This window comes from Muntiacus reevesi, chromosome 18 (assembly GCF_963930625.1).
Source record: "Muntiacus reevesi chromosome 18, mMunRee1.1, whole genome shotgun sequence".
In the NCBI taxonomy this organism is placed as follows: domain Eukaryota; kingdom Metazoa; phylum Chordata; class Mammalia; order Artiodactyla; family Cervidae; genus Muntiacus; species Muntiacus reevesi.
This window is the reverse complement of record NC_089266.1, coordinates 453,059-472,000: the sequence shown is the minus strand read 5'-3', so window position 1 is coordinate 472,000 and position 18,942 is coordinate 453,059. Positions and strand designations below refer to the sequence as shown.

The 18,942-nt window shown below is 55.3% G+C and overlaps 1 protein-coding gene across 2 annotated transcripts in view; it reads left to right on the top strand.

Moving 5' to 3' along the window:
- Positions 1–18,541, top strand: part of PRKCA (protein kinase C alpha) — a 288,264-nt gene extending 269,723 nt beyond the window's left edge. The window contains exons 14-18 of one of the 2 annotated variants that reach the window (XM_065910844.1): positions 2,782–2,862; positions 6,480–6,587; positions 7,556–7,696; positions 14,662–14,709; positions 17,129–18,541. In XM_065910844.1, coding sequence (XP_065766916.1) covers positions 2,782–2,862; positions 6,480–6,587; positions 7,556–7,696; positions 14,662–14,709; positions 17,129–17,293 — 543 coding nt within the window. In that variant the 3' untranslated portion in view covers positions 17,294–18,541. The remainder of the gene's footprint in view (positions 1–2,781; positions 2,863–6,479; positions 6,588–7,555; positions 7,697–14,661; positions 14,710–17,128) is intronic. The other variant, XM_065910845.1, reaches the window with a different exon arrangement.
- Positions 18,542–18,942: the final 401 nt, after the last annotated feature.

Here is an 18,942-nt window from a genome sequence, read left to right as displayed (position 1 = left end):
CTGGGGGCGCCTTCCAGCCTCCGAGCAGACGGGCCTGGGTAGTGAGATGCTCGGATGTGTGTGGGAGTGGAGTCCGAGGTAAAGCTGCTCCCCCACCCGGGCCTCACTCCAGCCTCGTGGGTCACAGAGCAGCGCGGGGCCTCTGCACAGCCTGTGTTCAGAATAAACAAACTGAAATAGATAAACAGCAGTTTTACTATACAGCTCAGAGAGTTATATTCAATATCCTATAATAACCTACAATGGAAAAGAATTTTAAAAAAAATAGATATATATGCGTGTGTGTGTGTGTGTGTATGTATATATATAGAATCTTCCCTGGTGGCTCAGGTGGTTAAAAATCCGCCATTTGATCTCTGGTTCAGGAAGATCCCCTGGAGGAGGGCATGGCAACCCACACCAGTGTTCTTGCCTGGAGAATCCCGTGGACAGAGGAGCCTGGCGGGCTACAGTCCATGGGGTCACAAAAGAGCCAGACACGACTGAAGTGACTGAGCACAAATGTATGCATGTATATATAACAGAATAACTTTGCCGTATACCTGACGCTAACACAATATTGTAAATCAACTACCCTTCTATTAAAAATTCTTTAAAAAAAAACACTAAAACTGATTAATGAGCACAGATTGCAGGACCTCGCTTTAATATAGTTACAAGAACAAATTTTACTCAAGGGCTTTTGAAATACAGTTACAACAGCTGGAATGATGATTTTGAATCTCGTTAAACTAATCCTCAGAGCCCTTTGATTCATACTTTATTAATCCCAGTGTGAGTGGCTCCATGTATTTGAAAGCCATAAACTGTAGTTTTAAAACAAATATGTCAATATCCAAAGCACCACTCACTATCTGTTTGGTTTCAGACAAGTTTCGTGAGCGTCGCGCACCTCGGTTCTGTCCCCTGAAGTCTGAGCGTGGCAGTTGCTTCTGGCTCCCCGGGCCACCCTCGGAGTGCACTGTCCCCGACACTGTAGGAGCTGGGCGAGCGGGCCTGCCTTGCCCAGACAGGGTCTGTGGTTCCTCCACTCGCTCAGGTCAGGCCGTCGGGAACTGGTAGGACCCCAGCATTTCAGGTCATTAGGGGATAAACTAGGGGCACATTTTGGTAGGGTTTTTTGTGCTTTGCATGTTTGTACTTTCTGAGTTTTCAAGCAAGAGCAGTCTTCAAGAGAAACCAAGGCCTCTCTGCAGGTTCCTCTGGCTCTCCTTGTCTTGCCAAGGAAACAAGCTGTAAAGCTTCCACATTCGAACATGCGCCCCCTGTTCCCGCTCACATGGAGGCAAGGATGTGTCCTTCTCATGCCCCGGCGAGAAATAGTAACACGTTAAAGGAGCGGGGTGGGCAGACATGCAGGAAGTTAGCTGATGTCCCAGGACATTTGCTTAGATGTAGGGGGAACATGGCCTAGGGCACCCTGGAGTCTGTTGGGGCACCCTGAAGTCCTCTAGGGCACCCCAGAGTCCTCTTAGGGCATCCCAGAGTCCGCTAGGACACCCCAGAGTCCGCTAGGGCATCCCAGACTCCGCTAGAGCAGCTCAGAGTCCGCTAGGACGCCACAGAGTCTGCTAGGGCACCCCAGAGTCCTCTAGGGCATCTCAGAGTTCGCTAGGACACCCCAGAGTCTGCTAGGGCGTCCCAGAGTCCGCTAGGGCATCTCAGAGTCCACTAGGATGCCCCAGAGTCCGCTAGGGCGCCCCAGAGTCCGCTAGGGCAACCAGAGTCCTCTAGGGCAACCGGAGTCCGCTAGGGCAACTGGAGTCCGCTGGGGCATTTCAGAGTCCACTAGGATGCCCCAGAGTCTGCTAGGACACCCCAGAGTCCGCTAGGGCAACCAGAGTCCTCTAGGGCACCCCGGAGTCCAGTTTGTCTGCAGAAGAGCAGGTGGTTGTACTGAGCACCTGTCGGAACCTTCCACCCGAGTTCTGGGGCCTGGCCACGGTCAGCAACGTGTGTGTTCAGGCCCACAGCCTACCTGCGAGGCAGTGTCTCTTAGAAATCTGAGTCAGTGCTACCCCCTTTCCCAGGGTGGGGCAGGGGCCCTAGAGCCGCCTGCACGTCTGAGAGTCTCCGGGGAGTGGGGGGTGAGCAGGGGACAAGGTCTCCGGGCATCGCCAGCTGCAGGCAGTCCTCTCATTTTACTAAAATATTTAAACCAAATCTAAGACGTCACGTGTCATGCCACACCCACAAACACATCTCTGAGGCACGCGGGCCGTGCATGCACTCACGTCTAACTGAAGGACACTGTAACTAACTCTCAGACTTTGTACCCCAGGGAACAGTGTTAGCAACAATCCCCTCACATCATCCATCCTCAAGGCTGCATTTCAGTTTTACTAATTTTTTTTTTTTAACATTTGGTTTGAATCAAGATTCAGACAAGGTCCAGCTCGTACATTTGGTTATATTTTGCGTCTCTTTTCAAGACATTTCGAAACGTCAGTCCTTCAGCAGATCCCTCAGGCCTGTTGAGCAGCACAAGGAAACTGGAATTTCCTTTTATCTTTCCTCCGCCTCCTCCTTGTCACCATCATCTTTATTATTTTCAGCAAAATTCTGTAACACAGTCTGTCTCCAGGTGGGTTCGGAAGAGGAGTCCAGGGGAGGCCGGAGCCCTCGTGGGGCGAGAGCTCTCCGCGTGTCTGATGTGAAGGACCCCTGCACACCAGCGACACGCGTCATCGCCAGCTCGTGTGGAGAGCAGGGTGTGAGCGCCTGCGCGCCCGCCTCCCCTGTCCGGTCGCTAAGCGCGTCGCTGTGCTTGCCTCCTCACAGATAATCGCCTATCAGCCGTATGGGAAGTCCGTGGACTGGTGGGCCTACGGCGTCCTGCTGTACGAGATGCTGGCCGGGCAGGTGAGTGTCGCCGCGTCTCGTGCTCGTGTCGGCCGCGCCACGCGACCGCTGCTGGTCTGTCGGGCCGAGGCCGTGGGACGCGGCGATTCCGGTCGGGCTTCCCTGATCCTGGCGAGAGCGGGAGCAATGCTGCCACGATCATCCTCTGATCATAAAACCCCAGTTGACTTGGGGTGCAGACAGAGCAGCTTTCTCGTCACCCACTGAAGCCCCCAACATTGGGGAAGGCAGCGACCTGTTGCGTTTCCGTGTCTCAGCGCGGGGCCGGGGTGAGGGTCACAGCTTGTTTCTCTCAGAAACCACCCGCTGCTGCGTGTGCGGAGACAGAGTTATTGTCAAAGGAAGATGTTAGTTAAACCTGAAGAGGTGTTTTAATAGCTTCTCCGTCTGCCCTTATCTCTCCCTTGGCAATTCATTGTAATTTTCACAGAAGTCAGTGAGGCTGAACCTCCAGTGAGAAAAGGAAGCTTAGGCTCCTCTCGGCCGTGTGACCCAGGTCAGATCAGCAAGGGCACCGCTGCCCGAGTCCTTCTTTCTAAGGTGCAGCTTCCTGTCCGTGTCACTAGCCGAGACGTGAGCCGCCCTTGGCAGACGACCCCCCAAGTCACAGTGGGTTAGCAGCACCAGGGGCACGTCCGTCTCAGGGTCTCGGGGCAGGCCTGTGGGTGGGGAACTCAGCCCGCGGTCATCCACGGACCATGCTGCTCCTGGCTGTGGCTCCACCGTCTTTAGGGCCTCGGGTTCCACCACTGCATCCTCCTTACTCAACTGGCCAGTGGAGAGAGGGGGACAGAGTGTTGAGGGGCCAGCCTGGAGCCTGCGTGCATCTCTCCTGCCTGTGCTGCGCTGGCCATGGCCCCCGAGAGGCAGAGGGCTGGCCGCGAGCTCGGCGTGGGGCTGCGGGGCTGGGGAGCCCCAGGTACGAGGTACGTCTCAGCCGTTCTTACCGATGATTCTGTCCCGGGCAGCTTCCGATGACCTCTTAGCCCTCAAGCGGGCTTCCCTGGTGGCTCAGCTGGTAAAGAATCCGCCTGCAATGCGAGAGACCTGGGTTTGATCCCTGGGCTGGGAAGATCCCCTGGAGAAGGAAAAGGCTTCCAACCCAGTATTCTGGCCTGGAGAATCTCATGAACTCTATAGTCCATGGGGTCACAGAGTCAGACACAACTGAATGACTTTCTCTTTCCCTTCAACCCCCAAGTGTGCCAAGGAGTTTGCCCTCCATAGTAGCTAAGAGCCTTCGTAGGAGAGAATGGAAATAAATGCCCCCAAAGAAGTCTCTGAATCTTTGTTCTTGGGAAAGAGTCACCCTGTCTGACAAGTCACCTCCATCAACTCACTTATTATCCATTCAATGCGGATGTATTAAATGTGCCTGGTGAAGGTTCTCAGCAGCACACAGACCCTGGCCTTCAGGAAGCCTGCAGTCTAGAGAGACCGTAGATGAGGAGCGTTTGCTGCTCGGCGTCGGCTGGCCCTGGTTCCCGGACCCCGCAGACAGCCGGGTTCCTGGGAGGCAGGGGTGCTGGTGTAGATGACGCAGTGTCTGCACAGGCCGGGCACGTCCTTCTGTTCACCGTACACCATGTCTGTGTTAGTACTCCCGACACGGTGTAAGCGCTACGTATGTGGCTGTAAATACAGTATCTATGGTCTGTGTTTGCTGAAAACCTACCACGGTGTAATTGCTACGTATGTGGCTGTAAATACGGTATCAACGGTATCAATGCTCTTTAAGTGTTTGCCGGTATGTGGCAAATTCAGGTTTTCCTTTTTCTGTGTTCGTTTATTTTTGGCCATCCTGCGTGGCTTGTGGGATCTTAGTTTCCCAAAAGGGATCAGACCCGGGGGCTGGCGGTGAAAGCGCCACATTGTAACCACTGGGGCCAGAGAATCCCCAGTTTTGCTTTTTAAAATGTTTTGGACTTTTGTTTCACTTTCTATCTGTGGTTGGTTGACTGTAATAGCGATAAAGTCAGAAGAGGGGAGGAACATACAGGCTTGGAGGAGGGAAGGTTGAGGACCTAACGGAAAAGATGAAGTTAGGACCGCAAGGAAGGGAGAGGATGTCCACGAGCACTCCAGGCTGAGAGATGGCCAGCACAGGCCTGGGGCGCGAGTGTGTGGTGACGCTGGAGAGACGGCAGGAAGCCGGGTTGTGGCTGGAGTGGAGTGAGGAGGGCGCCTGGCCCCAGGCCTGGGGTCAGCACCAGACCGCTGGTTTCCCGCTGGGCTGGGAGGCCCTACCCCCAGCCCGTGGCCTCTACTGCTTTGACTGCGTCGTACATCTCAGAGACACTACTACAGCCTTTTAAGTATTAGGAGATAAGAGGTTCTATCTATATTGGGTCATTTTTTCTCAGTGATGTTAAGACTTGGTATTAAGAAAGGGGTTTGTGTATTATTCATTTAGGTTTTCTCCCTCAAGGAAACATTCTTTTAAGATTAAATACCTTAGTTTGTAAACACAGAAAAGCCATTTCCACAGCAGCGTTGTCAGTGAGACGGCAGCTGGCAAAGCTCGAGTTTGCCTCCATCCAGCTAGTTTCCCCTTTCGAACTTTGACAGTAAAACGTGGCTGAATTGTCAGCCCCGTAGGAGGCGTCTGTTCGCGAAGGCACAGAAAGCTGAGTCCCCCTCCCTGATCCACATGAACAACCCGACTCTGGAGACCAGACAGCAAGGCCGCTTTCACTGATTCACACTTGTGTGTGCCGGCCGCGCGGCTCGGGGTGGAACGTCCGGACCCGTTTCCAAGGGCGTGCGTTACAGGAGAGGTGGGCTGGTCATCGCTGGCCGGGCAGACGGTCCCTGCTCAGACCTAAGGCCAGGTCACCCCGCCACCCGCTCCGCTGCCCTGTCCCTCCTCTATCCCCAGGTCTCCTGGGTCATCCTCCCCGGAGAGCTCCTCCTGGGCCGGCCCCCAAGGCCTCACACTTGAAGATTCCCACAACTAGTGGCTCCAAAACACTCAGGCTCACGTCCATGGAGTCAGTGATGCCGTCCAACCTTCTCATCCTCTGTCCCCTCCTTCTCCTGCCCTCAGTCCTTCCCAGGCCTTACAGATAGCTGAGAAAAGAGAACTGAAAGACAAAGGAGAGAGGGAAAGATATACCCAACTGAATGCAGAGTTCCAAAGAATACCAAGGAGAGATAAGAAAGCCTATGTAAGTGAATGATGCAAAGAAATAGAGGAAAACAATAGAGTGGGAAAGACTAGAGATCTCTTCAAGAAAATCAGAGATACCGAGGGAACTTTCATGCAAAAATGGGCACACTAAAGGACAGAAACACAAGCAGGAGGACCTAACAGAAGCAGGAGAGATTAAGAACAGGTTAATGGATTAATTATGATTTATTTGCAAATCGTTAGAAGCATTACTCAAAAGCATTTCCCTAAAAATTTTTGGGGTTGCCCAGGGCAAGATAATTAAAGGGACAGAGGAAAAAATGGAAACCACACTCAACCACCAACCTAATTAAAGGTAATCAGCCCGCGAGCTCTGCAGCCTGCGTGTGCAAGGAGCCGGCTGTTCCCTGGTGCGGAGCGAGATCTCCGGGCCCCAAGGGGTGCGCCTCTCAGCCTAAGTTGCCCCTCCCCCTCTTTTCCACACCAGCCCCCGTTCGACGGCGAGGATGAAGACGAGCTGTTCCAGTCCATCATGGAGCACAACGTCTCGTACCCCAAGTCCTTGTCCAAGGAGGCCGTGTCCATCTGCAAAGGGGTGAGTCGCAGGCCAGAGATGCCTCCTGGCACGTCTCAGAGGCATCCTGGGGGGCCACGCGCCCATGCCCTCAGGTTTCAGGTGAACCCGGCACCTTTCTTGTGACAGACAGCATTTGCTTTTGCAAACCACGAGTCTTGGGTTCAGAGCATTTTGGTCCCGGCAGCAAGCAGGCGTGTGATGCCCGTGACACGGCACCCTGTGTGATGCTAGCCTGCGACACTTTGAGCACACACCATGTGTGCCTTTCAGAAGCTGCAGTTATTTGGCTGTGCCAGGTCTTAGTTGTGGCAGACAGGCTCCTCGATCTTTGTTGCAGTATGTGGGATCTAGTTCCCTGACCAGGGGTCGAGCCCATGCCCCCCTCATTGGGAGCACGGAGTCTTAGCCACTGGACCACCAGGGGAGTCCTTGCCTGCCTCTTTAATGTACATGCTGAGTGGCAGCTCTTAAAACAGTATATACAGACGCTGTTCAAAGTCTTGTGTTTGACTGTGGGTCCAGATTGCCTCCCTGTTTCCTGGTCATGAAAATAACTCTAGAAAGGCCCACACATGTCCACCTTGTGTGTGTGAGTTGGCACCACTCATCCTCCTGAGACGATGCCCAGGGTCCCCGCCGTGGGGACCAGGGGCAGAGCCACAGGAGGGCAGGCGCTGGTGTCGGGCCGTCCTTCCCACCCAACCCCAGTGGTTTTCCGGTGGATCTTTTTGTTTCTCTCTTTTTTCAGTTGTATTGCTTGTAGTTGACAAACAAAACGGCACGTGTTTAAGGCCTAAGTGTGATGGTCTGACCTATACGCCCAATGTGAAGGGCTCCCACAGCTGACTTCGCTCATCCATCACCTCACGTCACTTTTTTTTATTTTTTTGGTTGTCAGCGGGTTTCGGTACACAGTCCGGGGCTGCCCACAGCGGCCCCCGCGTTGCCCTGTCCCACGTGAGCGCCTCTTTCTCCCCCGCCCCTAGCTGATGACCAAGCACCCAGGGAAGCGGCTGGGCTGCGGGCCCGAGGGCGAGCGGGACGTGCGGGAGCACGCCTTCTTCCGGAGGATCGACTGGGAGAAGCTGGAGAACCGCGAGATCCAGCCGCCCTTCAAGCCCAAAGTGGTGAGTCAGTACATGCCCTTCCTCCTGGGATTTGGCGCTTTCTTCCGGAGGGAGGGGGCCGGTGACCCCCAGCTTCTGCAGTTCCCAGCGGGCCTCAGTCCTGTGGTCTGAGCAGCGCTGGGGGCGCCCGGGGCCCCCACGCCCTCCGTGGGCAGCAGAGCTCCCACCACACGATGTGAGAACCGGGGCGGGGCAGCCTGGGGACTGGACGTCCTTGCCCCCCTCCCCCGCTCCGGAGCTGCCCCTCACTCGGGCCTCGGCAGGACCCCCAGGCTGTCTGCAGCGCTCTGGACTCGACCTCGGCCGACAGGGGCCCCAAAGCGTGAGGAGGCCTCAGCGGGCTCACTGGCGGGCCTGGGCATGGTCCACGCACTGGCCAGGCCCCCGCCCCAAGGACTGCGTCCGCCCCGTCTCCAGCACAGTCCCTTTGCTTACATTCTTTCTCTATGACCTCCCCTCGACCCTGTTCATTGTTCATTTACAAATTCGTCTGTATAACCCTCACAACAACCCAGCGAGGTGGCGACTGTGGTCCCCAGTTTACAGTTGAGAACACTCAGGCACAGAGAGGCTGAGTCACTTGCTCGAGGACACACAGCCGGTAGGTGGTGGAACCAGGACGCGGCTACGGTGTTCTGGCCCGGGGACCTTTCCTCGTTGTACATCTCAGCCAGATGGGGGGGCTCCCAGAGCGCCGGGGAGTAGCCCAGCTCACAGGTGGCATCAGGAGGTCCGAATCTGTCTCCTCTGACAGGGGCCACCCGAGCCTGCTCGGGGACCCTCCCGGGGTGCCGAGGTGCCCCCTAGGGCTCAGAGCAACAGCTTTCTCATCCAGTCTGCTTTTGTGTCCTCTCCTCCAAGACTGAAACTGCTGCTGGTGAGCCCACAGATTTTATTTTTCCAAGATATTTTTAGCACCAACTAAAGAAAAACTGAAATTAATGGGGTCAGTTGACTTCCTCCTGAGTCATCATTTCTAGTAGGGCCCTCGTGTCTCTGCCACCCAGCTTCTCCGTAGCCAGTCCCAGCTCTGCGTCAGGAAGCTCCCATGGGAGCAGATCCTGCCTCCAGGTTGCAGAACCTGGTGTAGGAGGGCGTTGGATGAAGACAGTGATGAAAGGTGCTGCAGGCGGGCTCGGTGGAGCATTCTGTCAGGGATTCTCTCTCTCCCCTTTTCCATCGATTTAGGCTTCTTAAGTTAAATATTGAGAGGTATACAACAGTACACAACCTAGACAGCATATTAAAAAGCAGAGACATTACTTTGCCAACAAAGGTCAGTCTAGGCAAGGCTATGGCTTTTCCAGTGGTCGTGTATGGATGTGAGAGTTGAACTGTGAAGAAATCTGAGCACCAAAGAATTGATGCTTTTGGACTGTGGTGTTGGAGAAGACTCTTGAGAGTCCCTTGGGCTGCAAGGAGATCAAACCAGCCTATCCTAAAGGAGATCAGTCCTAAATAGTCATTGGAAGGACTGATGCTGAAGCTGAAACTCCAATACTTTGGCCACCTGATGTGAAGAACTGACTCATTTAAAAGACCCTGATGCTGGGAATGATTGAAGGCGGGAGGAGAAGGGGAAGACAGGATGAGATAGTTGGATGGCATCACTGACTCGATGGACATGAGATGGGTAAACTCCAGGAGATGGTGAAGGACAGGGGAGCCTGGCGTGCTGCAGTCCATGGGGTCACAAAGAGTTGGACACGACTGAGCGCCTGAACTGAACTGATACAGAGTATCCTGTGCTGTGTCCTAAGTCACTTCAGTCCTGTCTGACTCTTTGCGACCCTGTGGACTGTAGCCCACCAGGTTCCTCTGTCCGTGGGATTCTCCAGGGAAGGATGTTGGAGTGGGCTGCCATGCTCTTCTCCAGGGGAGCTTCCCCACCCAGGGATGGAACCCGCCTCACTTAGGTCTCCTGCACTGGGGGGCAGGTTCTTTACCACGAGCGCCCCCTGGGAAGCCCACAGCTGCATCCTACTCACAGCTTAGTTTCTGCGCAGCAACAACATAGGGAAACGGGCTGACCCTGCTTTGCGTGTTGAGCAAAGTGCAATTACTTGTCAGTCACGTTCCAGAAAGAGAGGACATGCAGCCAAGTCAGCCAGAATATCCATCTTCTCTCTGTTCTCGTCTTCAGAAGAAACCGTTTCCTGGCAAGCCTCCCACTCATGGCTACGGTGGCCCCGAACTCAGACGTGGGGGAAACATAGGGTCCTTGCTCTGGCGGCTGAGAAGGCAGGTCGCTCCCCAGGCGCACAGAACTCCCCGACGGGAGTCGGGCAGCTGAGCCGCGATCAGGGTGTGTCTACTTCTTTATTCCTGGAGCCTTGCTGCTGCCTGGCTGACGTTCAACCGAGCATGTAATAAGGGGGGTGGATCAGCTGCCCCGACTGTGAAGAAACAGCCCCAAGCTCGGGACAGAAGTAGGAACCATGGGGCAGAGCCCCAAACCTGGAGGGGCGGGGCAGTGGAGGGGGGGCGGGGCCTGGGGCGGGCGGGGGCGGGGCCTGGGGTCCGGAAGTGGCGGGGGTGGGGCGAGGGGGCAGGGCGGAGCCTGCTGGTGGGAGCGCCTGGCGCGGGGCGCCGGCACGTGTGGACGCAGAGGAGGACGAGGCCTGAGAAGACAAGAGAAGAGCGGGAGGCAGACCCACGTGCAGGCTGGAGCAGGACAGTGGACTTTCTGTCCCAAAGCCTGAAGAGCGGCAGCAGGGAGGGTCCCAGGCAGTCATCCCAACAGCAGGCGCCCGCGGGCAGCAGCGCGAGGCCTGGCCTCAGGGGACGGGCCCTCCCGCACCGGGAACAGCCCCAGGAGCGCCGATCCCACCCGCAGGAAGCTCTGCGGGTCCCGGTGCGGTCGAGGCTGCCGGACATGCGGCCGCAGAGGGGACACGGTGGCCCTGACGTTACCCTGCGACATGCTTCCCCACCTTCTTGGTGGAAAACGTGGTTCCCTCGTCCAGAGCCAACAACAGGGTCAGAGGCATTTATAGATAAAACGCAGAGCTGAGCATTCTCTGGTGGGCGGTGTTGTGATTTCAGAGAGAGCCACAGGAGCACCACCCTGGCTTTTGCTGCTAAGAAAATATCAGGCAAATTTATTTTTGCCAGCAGCTCTTCCTTGCCCAGTGCAGTGAGCCCGACTCTGCGAACAGCTCTGCTTGGAGCAGCATTTAAAGCCCCGGCTGCCTTGCATGTCAGTCTTGGTGAAGTCTGCTCGATACCTTTATAGCAAGCACTGGAGAACCGACTTCCCTGAGATTTATCGGATTAAGGGCTATTAGCACCTGGCTCCCGTGAAATCACGGTCTTGGTTGTTGTAAATACCAGCAGAAAGACTTCAGGTGCCTGCAATTATCTGCACGGTGCAACTGGAGATCAAGTTTGTGCATGTAAGCTTGGGAGGCTCATTTGGTTTTATTTTTTAACGTTTTTTTTGGACCCTCTGGTGAAAGCTTTTTCCAGGATCACTGACGTCCCTCGAAGAGTTGAGATGTTCTATCTCTGGGCCGCCACGGAGCTCACCTGGAGGGATCGGGGTCTCCAGGTGTACTGGCCCTGCGCGTCTTCCTTCCTCCCAAAGCTACATCCCTGAAGCTGCACCGACGCAGCTGGAAGATGTGGAATCCCACTGCCCCATGCACATCCCAATGGCCCTGGGCTTCCAGGAGGCTCTGACAGAACTTGCCCTCTCGGCAGCATTAAGGACAGGCTCTGCAGTACAGCACGCCCTGGGTTCTGTCTCAGGTCTCACATGAAGGAGGGCAGGGAGGAGGGTGACCAGGGCCATTTCCCCGGGGTGGGGCAAGTCTGGAGGCTCAGGGGTGCACCTGCTCCCGCAGCCCCCAAGGTGAGAGACCCCGTGTGACGGTGGAGTGGCTGTGCCAGGAGACAGGCTGTCCCTCGTGTACTGGTTCATCTGGAAAAACAAAGCAGAAGCAAAACCAGACACTGTGCTGCCATGCTCTCTCCTGGAGTAAAGGCAGCCACGTAGCTTCCTTTATGGGAAAAAAGTACAAAACAAGCTAGTTTCGGTTTTCTCTTCAAGGAACACAGTGAAGCAAGGGCCTCAGCTTTGCCTGATGATCCAAAAGACAAAGCTGAGTCATCGAAAGAGGCTGTGTCCCAAAGGCCCCGTTTAGGACGGCCCCTGTTTGAGTTTAAAGAAGACGCTGCCCCTGAAAGGATTCGTGTCCGGTTACCAATGAGAAATGAGAGGGTCTGGGCTGCATCCCTGTGACATCCAGAAACAAGGCGGTATCAGGAGAGGACGGCGCAGTGCCTGCCTGGCCAGCACCCAGAGAACTCCCTGGAGGAGGAAAGCACTGTCTGTCTGTGTTTCCTGAAAACATGAACGGAAGAAAGGAGTCTTCATCCCTGCAGCTGCCCTCAGGAGCACATGTGAGCCTGAGCCTCTGATCCGCTGTCGCTTTGCATTTTGTAGGCTTTTATCTTGATTTATTATTCATGGTTGGGTGGCTTCACTGACTCAATGGACCTGAATTTGAGCAAGCTCCAGGAGATGGTGAAGGACATGGAAGCCTGGCAAGCCCCATGTCCATGGGGTCACAAAGAATCAAGACAAGACTGAGTGACTTAACAACAGTTATTCATGTGACTAAAAAGCCCGAGAACAGCGTTCACATCTCTGTTCAGCCTGCGCACAAGAAATAACAGTTGATGTGAATATCCTAATTGGAGAGTTAATTGGTGCTTCTCTTCTTGAATTCTATCCGCCAGCAGGATAGAATAGCTAGTTCATGGGTTGACCAAAAGCATCCACTGCATCTAATCCATGGTGATTAGAAATTAATTTACAAAGTGAACACTGAGAAATACGCCCAGGATTGATAGGGAGCAGAGAACTTTAGAAACAGGGCTGTCTGTATCAGGTGGCCTTTCTTGAGAAATTACTATTATTTTATCTAAAGGAAAACAGAAAAGAACTTTCATCTGGACTGATAAGACGTACAGTCAGATTCACCTCAAAGTCCTTTATCTCACAGGGTCCTCAGTTTGTTTAGGTAGTCTGATGATGGTTTTAGTATCCAAGTTAGTGCAATGTTCTTTTAATGTTTTTTACTTATTTTGAAATAATCATAACTTCAGACTTGCAGAAGAGCTGCAGAGATTGCTGAATCCCCTTTCCCCGGACTCCCTAAGTGCTAACCTCCCACCACTCCCCCGTGTCTTCCTCTGTGCCTCTGTGACGGCAGGAAGCTGAGGACACACATACACGTATTTTCTTTTCTGAGTCACTTGAGAGAATGCCACAGGCTCACACCTATATTATTCCACGTGTATTTCCTAGATCCAAGGGCTTCTCAGACTTCACTGGTGGCACAGACGATAAGAATCTGCCTGCAATGCAAGACACCCAAGTTTGATCCCTGAGTCGAGAAGATCTCCTGGAGAAAGGGAATGGCAACCCACTCCAGTATTCTTTGCCTGGAGAATCCCATGGACAGAGGAGCCTGGGGGGTTACAGTTCAGCAAAGAGTCGGACACGACTGAATGACTACACTTTCACTTTCAAGGGCATCTCATGGTGCTGTAGTCTTGCTCTAAGAAGGTGCTTACTCAGAGCAGCAGTCGCCCTCCAGGTAGAAATAGGAGGACTGGAGAGGCTGATCAGTGCTCGGTGCCGAGGGAGCCTTGGGCTGCGTCTCATCAGCCCTTCCGGTGGCAGGTGGTTCCTTCTGGGGCCTTTCCATGAGACCAGCTGCAAAGATGCTAATTAAAATCAAGATGCTCAAGGCTCTGGGAGTGTCGCCGGCAGCAGAGGGACACTAATCTTGAGGGACTGGAGTCTGCCACAGGTGATATGCTGATGTTGATTTAAGCCTGGAACTCGGCCAAGACGGCATCTTCTTGGTTAATTGGAGGCAAGAAGTCTTCCTGTTCTTTGGCAATTATGCTCCCAAGTGCTGTTCTACTCAAAAGAGAAATGTGAAGAAATGAGACTTTTAAAATAATTATTGATATGAATAAGCAGCTCTCTTGCAAGACCCAGGGAGCTGTGGGGCAGGGCGGGAAAGTGCAGACCCATGGTCACTGGCCGCGGGAGTGACCCGTCCCACGGTCTGGAAGAAGGTCCCCCACGATGCTGCTCTGGACAACAGCCCTCCTTGGAGAAGCAGCCTCGAGCGCTGTAAAGCTGGCTATTAGTGTAAAGAAAGACCAGGAGGGAGGCATGTGTGTTTTTATGCCAGAGGGTACAGGCCTCGATAAGCTGGAGCCTCTGCCCTCGGACGCACAGGCCCTGACCCGGCAGGAGCCCGCCCCTTCATGTGTCTGTTTACGGGCAGGGTGTTCATGTGTCAGTCGCTCAGTCGTGTCCAACTCTTTGCAACCCCACGGACTGCAGCCCGCCAGGCTCCTCTGTCCATGGGGTTCTCCAGGTAAGAATACTGGGGTGAGTTGCCATTTCCTTCTCCAGGGGATCTTCCTGACCCAGGGACTGAACCCGCATCTCCTGCATTGCGTGCAGATTCTTTACCGTCTGAGCCACCAGGGAAGCCCCATTTATGGGCAAAGTCACCCATAAATCAGCCACCTCCTAACCAGGAGTGGCCTTCCCTAAGAGGCTCTGCGGGCAGGTGAGAGGAGTTATGTTTAATTTTGTAGAGACTCAGGGCCCATCTCCAGGGAACGCTGGCAGGAGGTGAAAGAGGACCCAGTCCAATTTTTGGAATTATCATTAAAATACAAACTCTGTATGGGGAAAGAGGCAGTCAAGCCACAGGGAAGGATGTAAGGTGAACGGTCGAGACCACCCTCTGCACAGACCATGCCCGCTGCTCACTCGCTTCTGTAAGCTTCCAGAAGGCTGCGTGCGTGCGTGAACCTTCACACGGAGGTCCACCTCAGGGGTGCCCCACGTGGCTCGCGTGACCCTGTGGCTCCTCTGCACGGGCACTGACTCTCTTCCAAACCCTCCTCTGTCCGTTCTCCTCCTCCAGACTTTCTGCACCAAAATGCACTGGCTTCAGTGGGCGTCCAGGCCTTCGGTGAGCACCTCTTGGAACCTTGGGTGATGCGATGAACTAACCGCACTGCCTAATTCTGGCGTGTGTGCCCGCTTGCCTGGGCGGTGCACGGAGCCCCCGCCGTCCGCATGCTGGTCTGAGGAAGCGCAGATGCCCGGGCGTCCCAGCCCCTCACCAAAGAACCGCCGGTTCTCTGGTGTGGACGACCACCCGGGAGGCGCCCGCTCCTTCCTTCCGCCGGTTCCTTGACTAAGTGGAGAGGCAGGGAGCTGAGCCGCACTGCGGGCGGTGCGCCCCCCGCCCGCTCTGCTGGGACCACCGTGCAAGTCGGCTCCCCAGCCCGGGGCGTGGGGTGTGGGCACGCTCCCCCGAGATGCCGCCGCTGCGTCTGGTCCTCAGCAGACGGTCCCCGCCCGCAGGGAGTGTCCGCCCCTCACTGTGCTGTCCACCCTCCCGCTGTGCCGAGTTTGGTGTGGCGTTCTGCTGTGTAACCCAGCGTTTTGGAGCTACTCACACTCACCCTAATTCCTATGCTAGTGCCCGTGCGTCTAATCTCTCTGTCACCAGGACACTCGGGTGTGAAAGGCAGGCTTGAGACCAGCATGTGTGCTGTGCGTTGTCGCTGGCCCCGGCAGGCTGGGGTCCCAGCTGAGCGTCCGAGGAGCAGGTGCCGTCTCTTCGCTGAGGCCCTGTGAGCTTCGTGGGACTCCAGGAGGGGAGCGCGCATCCCAGGCCCCCTGCGAGCCCCTCCCGACATTGTCCCACTCCTGCCAGCCTGACCTGCCTGATTCATTTCACTCGTCAAAGATTTTACCAAATGGACAGGAGCGTCCAGAAAACCAGGCAGTCATCAAGCCAGAGCTGGGCTCGAGGTGGATTATTAATAGTTCATTCATCCCTCACGGGTTAGCCACGTGCCTGGTCCCTGCCAGGTGCCCGCTACGCATGGGGCATCTTGGGTTTACGTCAGACCTGATCGCCGACTCAGGGTCCCCCAGCTGCTCCTCTGACCTCATGGCAGTTGTGGGAGGTCACCACCTGAACCCCCACCTTCCCGGGGTGTCAGATGCACTGCTGTGGACACAGGCTGTCAGGGATCGGGACTGCCCGGGGGGCTGTCCAGCACACACGCCAGGCTGGGGCCACACTGTCCGCTGCACCCACGCTGCGTCTTTGTCCCGACCAGTCGTGGGGGCCCCAGAGGGTCCGGAGGTTGGTTGCTGTTGGTTGGTTTTCCTGATGAATCAAGTGTGGCCCCTGATTGAGTCTCGGAAAGAAAATTCCCATCCTTTCTTCCTTGAAGAGCCTGGATTCTGAATGGTCTGGCGTGGGCCCTGCACGTGGGGGTGGGCGTCTGTCAGCCTTCACTCCAAAGGCGCTCTGTGCTCCCTGGGAACATGGAGCTTGGGGTGGCCCCACATCCCAGCTGTGCCCTGTGAGAGGCGCAGGAGCTCCTCGGACTCAGGACCTATGCGTGCCGCCCTGCGGTCCCCGCTGGGGGAGGAGGAGATGGTCACTCGCGTCACCAGGGCACCCCCAGCACTCTGCCTCAGAGTCGCCCTGAGATCCGGGACCCCACCTGCCGCCCCTCTGGTGCCTGGAGTGTGAGCGGGTCGCCCCTGCCTCTTACTTGGGGGTCAGGCTCCCCAGCGGTGCTGCCTACACTGCTGTGTTTCTCAGGCCCTCTCCCCCAGGAGGGCAGCTCTGCCCGCAGCCCCGGCGCATGAAGTGCCTGGTGGGCCCGGGAGGGGCGGGGTGGTGTCCGGGACAGGCAGACACTCTGCCTCCTCCAGGGACACCGGAACACACGCCCTCTGGCCAGAACAACAGGCAGTGAGCTCCATGGCCGCCTGTGGGCTGGTTGGCAGAAGTACCCCCATCCCCTGAGCCCGGGGAAGGAACAGGCCAGTCTTGCCTCCATGCTGATCCCATCCTGGCTGAAGATGAATTTAGGGGCTGAGGTTTTCAGAACCTCCCAGCTGGAAGACAAGAATAACACAGCTTTTGCTTTGTTACAAATACAGCTGCAAAGACCCAAGCGTGGGATAGGCCCCCAGCCTCTCAGGTCAGGGGCGACTGTGCGCATTCCCCCACGTCCCGGCCTGCCAGCTGGCAGAGTGACCCGTGGCCCTGCGCATGTGGTGTCTGTCCTCGAGGCTCCGAAGGGCTGGGCGGAGTGTGGGCGGAACACAGGAGACCGGGTCTTTCACCGCGGCGGGCCGTCTCCCAGGCAACGCCGTCCCCCCGCCTGGCATCCGGTTCCGGGCTGTTGGACTACTCACCCGCGAGTGACCCCGTGAGTGATCGCTGCGCCTGGCTCAAGCTCTCCAGTCGCTCGGCGGCAAACCCTCCAGGGCTCCTCCCGCCTGGCCGGCCTGAGGCCCCGGCCCACCCCGCGGAGAGGAACCCTACCGACCTCTCCTTTCTCTTCTCTCCACAGTGCGGCAAAGGAGCAGAGAACTTTGACAAGTTCTTCACGCGAGGGCAGCCTGTCTTGACGCCGCCCGACCAGTTGGTCATCGCTAACATTGACCAGTCTGATTTTGAAGGCTTCTCATACGTCAACCCCCAGTTCGTGCACCCCATCTTGCAGAGCGCGGTATGAGATTCCCCGCCAGAAGCCTCGCCCCAGCCCCCGCCCCTGCTGTGGGAAGCGACCCCCACCCTAGAGTTTGACGGCCTCGGCCTTCCCTGTTCCAGGTGGAGGCCTGAAAACTGTAGGGTGGTTGTCCCAGCGCGCTGAGCTGCGTCATCTCAGCGGAAGATGACATCACGTCAGCATCCACTTTAAGTAGAGGTGACATCTGGCAGGGGGTGACCCTTCCTGGAAAGCGAATAGACTCTGGCCCCATTTTCCCCCCTTTTTTGGGTACAATTTGATGTGTCTCCCAAACGCCCTGTCGATTTTCACCATCCGAATTTCCGATGAGAGATGTTCAAATGAACCCATACAGCCTAGGGGGCCGGAAACACCTTCACCCTCCACGTCTTTGGAATAAAAGAATGGGGGGTCCCAGAGCTCGAACGAGGCAGGACTCGGGGGTTGGGGGGCTTCAGAAAACCCGCCGCTTCTGTCCTCTGCCTCCATGGACACTGTCCCCAGAACCCGAGAGGCTGGGAGAAGTCTAGTCCGGTTTGCAAGCTCACTGCTCCCAGGCACTGACGGTTGTAACCCGATCATGGTTCCGGTACTGCGGCCACTGGTTTAAAAGAAGAGGAAGAGAACCTCAGATGGGTGTTGGGGGGCGTCTGTCATCTTGTACCCGACTTGGTTGATAACTGTCTTGCTACTTGCATTTCTTTTAAGAGGCCAAATCTTCTAAGGAGTCCGCTAAATGAGCACAAGAATCAGATCAAGGACAGACCAGTGTGTGTGTGTGTGTGTGTGTGTGTGTGTGTGTGAGACATCATGATCTCTGGGAGATGACTCTGGATCCAGGGTGCCATCAGCCATCATGCCACTACTCACAGTGTTGTTAGCCAACCCTGTCCACACACTGCTATTTCACTGCCTGCTGCCTGGGAAGTGGAAGTGTACACCCCACCCCTTTTGTACTTATTTATTGACCCAGTTGCAGTGTCCGTGAGAGTACGATGTACAGTCAGCTCACCCATGGTGGCTCCAGCCGCAGCCCCAGGACCCAGTCCCCTGTCCCCGTCTTCTGAGATGAACAGCAGTACAGTTTCAGTCCCCTGGTTCCCCGATGTGTCATTTCGAATGACACACCTGTAGAGTCAGGAAACCTGGATGCATTTCAGCTCAAAGAGGTTTTATTGCTAGAAGGATTTTAATATGTTTTGCAAATGCATCATGCAATGAACTTTGCATGTTTATAATAAACCTTAATAACAAGTGAATCTATACTATTGATATAATCGTATCAAGTATAAAGAGTATTATAATAATTTTATAAGACACAACTGTGCTATATTTGTGGAGGCTCTTGTTTCTCACTTGCTTGTATGACTAAGTTTAGCTCCCTTCCCCTGCACAGCTTCCTTTTCCACGGCCCCGCCCCGTGTGTACCCTGCTTGGCACTAGAGCGGCTTTGTTAATTTTTTATTGCAGTAGATCTAATTTTGAAAGTGAATGGCTACTTTACGTGATCAATAAGGCATATATATGTATAAATATTTAATTCTACCTGCAAACAGAAGTTTTGTCTGGGAGATAATGTTGAGGTGAGACCCCCCCTGCCCTTGGCCTCCGAGCACCATCTGTGCCCTGGTCCTGCGTCCCTGTCTCTCCTGGGG